Source organism: Syngnathus floridae, chromosome 22, assembly GCF_059516105.1.
Source record: "Syngnathus floridae isolate MCC-2025c chromosome 22, RoL_Sflo_1.0, whole genome shotgun sequence".
NCBI lineage: Eukaryota > Metazoa > Chordata > Actinopteri > Syngnathiformes > Syngnathidae > Syngnathus > Syngnathus floridae.
In genome coordinates this window covers 3,652,338-3,661,578 of record NC_142434.1, presented here as the reverse complement: position 1 = coordinate 3,661,578, position 9,241 = coordinate 3,652,338, and the positions used below count along the sequence as shown (strand labels likewise).

At 40.7% G+C, this 9,241-nt stretch overlaps 1 protein-coding gene across 1 annotated transcript; it reads left to right on the top strand.

Moving 5' to 3' along the window:
- Nucleotides 1-2,950: 2,950 nt before the first annotated feature.
- adm2a (adrenomedullin 2a) lies at nucleotides 2,951-8,768 on the top strand. The gene is made up of 3 exons (XM_088367633.1): nucleotides 2,951-3,118; nucleotides 3,232-3,517; nucleotides 6,836-8,768. The coding sequence occupies exons 2-3, from the start codon at nucleotides 3,438-3,440 to the stop codon at nucleotides 7,221-7,223; spliced, it is 468 nt and encodes a 155-aa protein (XP_088223759.1). The 5' UTR covers nucleotides 2,951-3,118; nucleotides 3,232-3,437; the 3' UTR covers nucleotides 7,224-8,768.
- The last annotated feature ends 473 nt before the right edge of the window (nucleotides 8,769-9,241 follow it).

Sequence of the window (9,241 nt, the reverse complement as noted above, 5' to 3'; positions counted from 1 at the left end):
GTTCACTAGAGGGCAGCAATTTTCAGTTTAACACACTGGATGAATGCGCTCAAGTAGTATTAGTGGCTGCAGGTCATTTGTAGAAGAGATGAAAAATTATTCTCATTTTAATATTAATTCCTTCTCTTTATATTTCTTTAATAAAATTCATTTAATAATATGTTCAGATTTTCCAATTTTATTATTTACAATTAATCACCACAATATTTCTCTTAACATTTTACACTATGCACCACCTAAAAAAAAAAAACGTGACTTTGAAATGTCACCCTGATGATTAAAAACATTGTAGTGTAGTAGGCCTAAGTGTTCACTGTAAACAAAAGTCAATTCATTCCTAAAAAGTCTATTTTTGTAAGCCACAGTAACATTACGCATAGTTTAAACATAAATACTGTGCTAAAATTTCGGAAAATTAAAATGTATTGCGTTTAAAAAGTAACATCCAATGTATACTTGGGCCCATTTCCAATGCAGAATGCAAAAGGAATTTGATATTTATGCGACTAACGACCTAAACTGACAGCACTTGCCCTTCTGTATGCAAACAGTAATAAACGTGTCAGTGTCTGCAGATGCCGTAAGGAAGGAAAACATGCTTACGGGACATGCCTTTGTTTACAGTCCTCATGTGTGCGTTCCAACGAAAAAGAAACTGATGGGGAAAACCCGAGCCCCACTTGAAACTGCAGTTTTTACGCATCTGTATACACGACGCCGGACTGTTTGGTTCCTAGACCCCCCTAAGCGCCGATTTATCTCACTTGAAAAATCTCTTACAACACTGCTTCCATCTTAACACATAGATAAGAATATTCTTGTGCAAATATTGCATTAATCACAATTTATTCCAGTCATGGTGGTGAATCGTATTTTCCCGCATTGCCAATTTTTTTTAACACCCCTCTGCTTTTCCTCCAGTCTCACTTTTGCAGCCTGCTGAGCTCCCCCTTTTTTCTCAACTCGTCTCGAGTCTAATGAAGTCCGAACCATGGGAAGTTGGCACCTGCACCACTGGCATCAAAACAGGAGTTCCGAACGTTCAGCGAAAGAGTTTTCCTGTCATCAAAATTTATAAAATCATATAAATTGATTCCATAAACACAGGAGGGTCCTTTATGGGACAACACTCCATTGTCCTATTTACGCAATATTTAAAAGCATGCCGCAGCATGACTCAGTCAAAAACAACAGATCCCAATAATAAATGTTCCTCTTTGATCTTCCCTCTATTTCGGTTAGATTTAAAATATGGCTAGAGAGGCGACGCCAACAGAACCTTTTGTGTGTCGGCTCCACAGAAGTCCCCCTTTTTCTTCTAATGTGCGCTAATTGCCGCCGGACACAAAAAAGATCGAACCGGTGCACGGCTGAGAGATCAAACTGGAGCGGGAAACTCCTTGTGATCAGGCCGCGTTCACCCATGCCAGGGGATCTCTTACGTAAATGGGTCAGGGGTCGAAAAAAGTGACCCGGTTCCACGTGGAGGCAGACGAATCGACCAATCGGTGCGATCGATAAACAATAGCGTAGCATCGAGATCGGCTCGTTCACGCTCAAAGCCAAAAAGTAAACAGAGCTGCGAAATAAATAAATTTTCGAGACGAGACTACAACCTAGTGGATCATCGCTGGCACGTTTTCGGGAAGGCGTAGCATCTTGACAATATCAAACAAAAGCCGTTTTATTATTTCGTCTTTTTCAACTGCCAAGTAGACTTCAGTTACACGTGAGAAGTTAAATGGCAAGCATGACGTCCATCTGGGCCAGAAATGAGATATGAACCCAAATAAAAAGCTTTCGACTCAAGCCAAGGAGCGGATTAAGATGTCAAGAAGACGACACATGGGAAAATACACAAGGCGATCAAAAGAATGCCTGGACCGTAACCCGATGATAGCAAGCATTGATAATCCAAGAAAATCTTGAGCATGTTTTTGGCTGTGAGGACCCAAATTTGATCAAATGGTCTTCTAGGCTCCAAGTCATGAACAGTAAATAAATCCAAGATTAATTGACATAAGTTTGTAATTGCGTGTAAACGATACAAAATGCTAACAAAGCAGCTAAAAATAACAAACACCACTGTTTCTTGCACAATCATGACAAATTAATCAATACACACAACCTTCACTTGAGGCTTATCAGTAGTATTAGCTCACATGCTAAACAGAAAAAAAAATGCTAACACCTCAATTATGCTAACTGTTGTTTTTACGCATGGCTGCACAACCCAATGTCATTCCGGTACTAAGAAAAACTAAATATTGACAAATCCTGAGGAGATATTGCGCAATCAAGGCACGTTTCGTTTTCGTTCTTACCGAGTCGATTATTGAGGAGAAAATCCTCACTGGTGTGAATTCAGGTCACATTTATTTCCATTCCCAAACATTTTCTATCCAAACTACACATCTGTTGGCGTTACTGTAGTACTACTACTTCATCGGTGATGCTACGTGGTGGGAATGTAGGTGTGTCTGGAGTACTTAACTTGGCCGAAACGATAAATAAGGGTGGAGGGGATAGTCTGGAGGAGATACTACTTTGGGAAGAATGTGGGCTAGATTGTCTGATATTATTAGGAAAGCGGATGAAGATAGTATTCTTAGTAATAATTTCCCAAGGCCCCCAAGTTTCTATTTTAACATTAATTACCTCATGTTTACAAGGTGCCATTTTGAGCATGGTGCCAGTTTGGATGAAAAATAAGTTGTTATTTCATCTTGTGAATCCGCTTCATGTTTCCATGGCAACGCTGTGTTTTGATTGTGGGAGGATGGTACAGTAAGATTGGAGGAAAACATGATTCTGTATCTATATAAACACTATTTTTATTTTAGTTTGTTTTAAGATGACTAAAGATTGAGTAGATTATAAATAATTTTACTTTTGAAAGAACGCAGACGGGCTTTCGAGCTGTTTCTGCATCTAGGAGGGAAGGGGCAGGTGCGGTAGGCACCCATAGCCCCCCCCCCACTCTGCACGTCCCTGGTTTTAGACTCCGCCCACTCTCTTTTTAAACCTGCAATGTCACCGAAAGGCGCTCAGAGAACTTGATCTTGACCACTAGAATTCAACAGCAGCAGCAGAAGCACCTGAGTCACACTCAAAGAAGGTAAGACATCAGATAGGATTTTGAAAATGAGCTGACTTTGAATTTCTTTTGCAAACTTCCATGCACTTTTTTTTTTTCCCGCTTGACTAATCATCTTTTATCCTCCCCCTCAGATTTGCACTTTTCCCTACCAAGCCTGGACAGTTCAACCAGTCATCAACTTTTTTAATTAGCTTTTTATATTTTTGCACTTTATCCCAGTTTTTTTTTTTCCTTTTGGGGATAATAACGTCACTGAATCAGTGCAATATCACCCAAGCCACTTTCAACTCCGCCTCCATCTCACCAGAGCGGGTGAAGCGACAACCTCAGCCCGGAGATGGGCTCCCCTCTCCCCCTTACGATATATTGCATCAGCCTGGTGTGCTTCCAATTGCTGTTGGCAGAGGAGCTCTTCAGGTAAGAAGACATTCCATGTTACCTAGCTTCTCATTGGTGGAGAAACATCTCTTAAAACTCCCAAGTTAAACATCCTACAACTGTATCACATTTTGTGTATTCATTAATTTGACTTCTGAAATTCCTGACAAAACATTTAAGTCTTTTTTTTTTTGCTTAACATTTTAACAGTTGTTGTTCAAGCTAGACAAAGTGAAACACTGTTTTATCGAGTTCTTTTGTGTAGTAGGGCAGATACTGTACTTGCAGATAGCCGAGACTGCAAGGTCAAATCATTCTATCTGCTGAAAACTCTAAATATCTGGAAAAAATGTCATTTAAAAACGTGAATGGGACTTTTTTTTTCAAATCAGTAAACATGTGAGGAAATCGGCGACCAATCCAGGGTGTCGTCTGCGGATAACACAATCGTTTTAAACACACGCCAACGCTTACCGGAACTCAAATGAGACCGATTAATCTTATTTTATACACTTTTACAGTATTAAATTTGGGAAAAAAATTGTGACACCTGTTGCTTTTCTATCTGTAAACCCGTTTGAATACACAAACACAATTGTGTGATGATGCAGGGAGGAATGCTGACGAGTCAGTGTGCGACTGCCCTCTACTGGAGAGTGTCGGATTTGCACGAGATTCTCAGTGGATTTTACAAATGTCTAAGAAGGAGCTGGGAACTGTTAGCGTTTTTCCCACGGAAACATGTTGCAGGTTATGCAGACTCAACTATGATCTTCATCATTTTTATAAAGTTAACAGTGCTAATAATTACACCCCCCCCGCCCCCCCCCCCTCATAAATATCCTGCCTGGCTTTCATTAGGATAGCACATTGTCCCACGAAGCACATTCTGTTCTGCAGACTGATAATGACAAGGGATGGCTTCATCCTTTTTTTTTTTTTTTTTTTTAACACGATGCACAGATGCTGAGCATGCCTGAGCTCGGACGTCTATGCTTCGGTGTTGTGCCGAGTTTGTCCTGATAAGGACACGAGGCAAAACAAAAAGGTGTTTAGGGGGGGGGGGGGCATTTGGAGAAATAGCAATGTCACTTTACATGTTATGGACGAGAAAAGAAAGTTAAATATGGCTTTCGAGAAGATCAAGATCAACAACTAGCTTCAAAACAGAAGTTAGTTTACAATCATGCCCCCCCCCAAAAAAATCATTTTAATATTTTTCCTACAGCATTTGGAAGAGTGGTTCACATGAGCTGACGGATACTCTTGACTAAATATTTACTCGAGGAACCGAGTAATGAATGACACGGACTGGCTTGTTGAAATTGGGTGTCGCAATTGACCCGGCCGGCACGTGCCTTTCGTCTCTTTCCGTTTTATTTGTCTACTGACCGGTTATGATTTTGTCAAGGATAGACCATTAATGTCAGAATGGGGGGGGGTGTATGAATGCCTCTACAGGGGCCGTCAAACTGTACCCGAGCTTAAAGTCGAGGTAGGGGAAAAAAAAAAAAAACAGGTGGGAGAATTCCAATGTGGATTAATGGCTGAGACCTAAATCCCCTCAATTTACAAAGATCCTGAAAGAGCAGATTTCCGCTCAACAACACAAAGATTCAGTTCGCGTTATACATAAACGCAACACCTCAAATAGACGTCCCCTTTTTCTTTTTTTTTTTTTAACTTCACCTTCATAACAGCACTGACCGCTGAGTCATTGCCCTCCATGAAACAGGAAGTCGTTGAAACAGGAAGTAGCCTAAACAGAAATTTAACAAATGAATACCACATCTCAAATAAATGCCTTTTTTTTTTTACTTAAGAATATATTTTGTTAAACTGGTCTTGGTAGAGTCAAGTTATGCCAAATTATCAAACAGCAGGCTTGAATAAATAAACACTTGAATAAATAAATGCCACACCTTGACCCTTGAATAAATAAACACCACCAATTTGCCTTAGTGAATTAAAAAATTGGATTAGAAACTTGAATAAATTAACACCACACCTCAAAAAAATCCTATTTTTTTCCTGATTACAATCCTTTCATTATCGTCCTTCATTAGAGATGGGTAGATAAACACAATTAGTGTACATACTGTATTAAAATGCAAAATAAATCTCGTTATGAAAGCTAGGCCGCTCGTTAGACGATTATTTCAAACTAACCTTTCCCTTATTTCAACTCTTTCCCCCGCTGCCGGGGATTACAAATTATTGCGACACATTTGCCGGCCATTAACACTAACCTTTGTTAATATTTAAACAATAGAAATCAATGCGGTAAAATTAGAGGGAAGCTTTGTCTTTCGTTCTTTCTTCTCTCCCATGGACAGTACATATGGGTCAATTTGACCCACTACATTATGAAAAAAGGCTAAAAAAAAAGGGTCAATTTGACCCAACATACTATAGGAGGGTTAAATGATAAAAATGGGTCAATTTGACCTGCGGTATAACATGGAGGTTAAACGTTATCAGTGGGTCAATTTGACCCACAATATAAAATGGACAGATGCCAAATTAGGGCATGGTGTCTATCAGAAGGTGGTCGATCCCTATGAATGTATATTTTCTCTTTTTTTTTTATTAATTAGAGAAGAAACATTATTCCAAATGATCCACGACAAAAGAGTTTAAAATAGATCCATTTTCCAGGGACGTGGTTATGGCTCAGCGGCTTCATCTTGGAAACGTTGCGCTCAAGATGCCGTAATTATTTAGTCAGCCTGTGCCACCGTCGTTACAAGCGGCTAAAATAAACTCCACGACAGCTTCACGCGTCAACGTGGAATCCACACGGCCGCAGGAGAATCGTGATGTCTGTCACGTCGTCCCAAGTGGAATTTTTTAAAACTTTCAAATGCGCATGTCCTTCTCTGAGGATGTGGTTTTTTTTGGTCATTTTAGGGAGTCCTCACTATTTTTATTTTTTCCCTCGTCATCATTCATCGGCTGCCGGGAAACGGTACACTGCTGGATCTACTGGTCCCTATGTGCTGCACAAACATGGAAGGTGGACAGAAAAAAAAGAAAAAAGTGAAACGCTTCCACTGTGTTTGTCAAACAGCGAACAGATGGCAGGAACTTGTTTACCGAATCGCTCGGACATTGGAACAGGTTAATTAGCCTGATGTTCATTCGCCGAAACGCTAAGAGCTCAAGCATGTTGTAAATACCCATAAAAATATTCGGGTAAATCCATTTTCAAGAAATCTCTCAGGATTAGAGTCATTAGATGAACCCGGGATGACGGAAAAACATCTTCATTAAAACCATTGGTTTCAAAAGCATTTTTTTTTCCTCTTTGTGATTTGGATTATGATTTCACTGACTCCATTTCTCTTCTCTCCTCAGCTTGGACCATCTCAACAAGCTAATCCTCTCCGAAGAGGATCTAACGTTGGTTCCTGGGGCCCAAACCAACGTCGGCAGTTCCTTCATGAAATGGCCCCTTAGGCACCAGAAGCTTTCTAAGGCGAGAAGAAGCAACCCCAGTCTGGCGTGGGCGAGACCCGCCGAGCGTTTGGGGTTCCACGGGAGTCCGCCGAGGGCCCGTCGCCACGCCCACCTTGGCACCCGGGCCCACCACTACCCCCACCATGTCCAGTTGATGCGAGTGGGTTGTGTACTGGGAACCTGCCAAGTCCAGAACCTCAGTCACAGGCTTTATCAGCTTATCGGCCAGAGCGGCAGAGAAGACTCATCGCCTATTAATCCAAGGAGCCCCCATAGTTACGGATGAGTGACGCCACTCGGCCCCCACTCCCCGGAAATCTATATCTTTCAATGTATTAGTCTGATATTACAGAACGCATCATCTGGATCACTGCTGTGCCTCTTTACTTTTCAAGATAATCGTTAGCATCACGCAGTTTGAGTGACCCACCACCCTGATAACATTTGCCTTTTTTCATCAACCTAAGCAACCTCAGTCGGACTCCTAATGTAAGGACAAAAGATTGTCTTCGGCTCAATCCTGCGCCTCGCTGATCAAACACCCCGAATTCTTGATTCAGCCTTAAGATAGTTTTAAGATATGAGATATACTCAAAAACGAATTTTCGTTAAAACGGATGTAATGCCACTCCGGTGACTTAGGTGGCGGTAATGAGTATTGGAAAACAGTGGAGTTAGAAATTGGAGTGTGTTAAAGTGAGAAAATGAAGGGTGGAAATTCAAATCAATTAAATACAAAACTAATGAAATCCAAAAAGATATATCCAATTCATCATTTATACTTGCAACACAAGGCCCAGAGTCAAAAACTTGTATTTATATTCCGAACATAGCACAGTGTGGAAATATTAGTCCCTTTCACATGATTCCTAAGTTCTCCCCACAAGTCAGGACTTTGTGGTTGACAGCAGTTTATTAAAGCTGACCTAATCTTTGCAGTCATATGCAGCAACAGCGGGGATTTGCTTTTAAAATAAATATGAGCAAAGCATGTGCCTACAACACACTTTTACACAAGGCTCCAATTCTAATGCAGTGTTTCACAAATTACCTGGCGATACTTGACAAAGGGAGGGATTTACTGTACAGGTTCAGATTTTTCTTTTTCTTCTTCAGTCCGGCCCCAATATGATGTTTTCCCAACCGATTTAATCTGGATATATTTCCCAAGGTTGTCTTTGGGCTCATGGGGAAACAGGGTAATACCCCCCGGTTCACTAGTTTTAAGTCTAATCTGCTCAAAGGCTTGCTTAAGGTGAAACACGACAATCTGTCTGGTGTAATTGAGTTAATCGATGTCTCATGATAGATTGTTATTAAACTGGGTTTTAAGAATACCGGCAACCCTTTTGGTGGATCTCTGGAAGCTGTTGCGCAGTGTGTGTGAGCATGTGTGTTTGTGTTATTTCTTATCTCATGTTTGAATAGCGTCACAGATCATTGTGCGAGGATTTTTTTTGTTGTCGCTTTTGTGACGTCGGCGACTGTGTCACGTCTGGTGTGCGCTCTCTTTCTCACAGGACTTCTGAAAATACTCACATCTGGATTGTGAACGCCTTATCACAAATGTAGTTTTTGTAAATGTCCCGATTTTGACAGTCAGCGCACTCCAAGTAGCGACGGGGTTGACTGTGAAATGCCGTATGTAAATAAACGCCTTCAAATTATTTAAGTCATGTATTTAAGTTATATTTATGTGTTCATACGCGTTTGTCGCCAAAGAGGTTTTTTTTGTGTATTCTTGTTTTCGCCTTAAAAACCTGATGATAGAAATGTACGATTTCTTCATGTCCACTATGGTGTGTAAAATAAAGAGCTATATTGTACTGCACAGAGTGTTGATCTGTATTGGGGGCCAAGACAAATAATATTTAATAACATTTAATTCAGGCTGAGTAAAGTACTACTTTCCTAAATCAAAGACTCCATTGCATAAGAAGGGAGGAGAGATCATTGCCCTGATGTGGGTCAATAACAGAGTAAAGAGACATCACTGATTTCTTAATGGGGGTGAATGTCAATGAAACGTCAGATCAGAAGATTGACCTCAGCCACGTTTGGTAAAGCTTGTACGACTTGGAAGAGTTAATGAGTGACAGTGGCTTCGGTCAACAACGGTATCGGCCCACGTACAATTATCGACCACAACGCATTTTCAAGGGGAGGTTGAGATTTGTCTTCCACTCGAGGATGTTCAGAACGTGTCTTGACATCCATGTCATACGAAGTGGTTTGCCGATATGACAAAAAATGACAAACTCTATAGAAGATAGGACTCCATGAGGACTCAAATGAAAATGACTC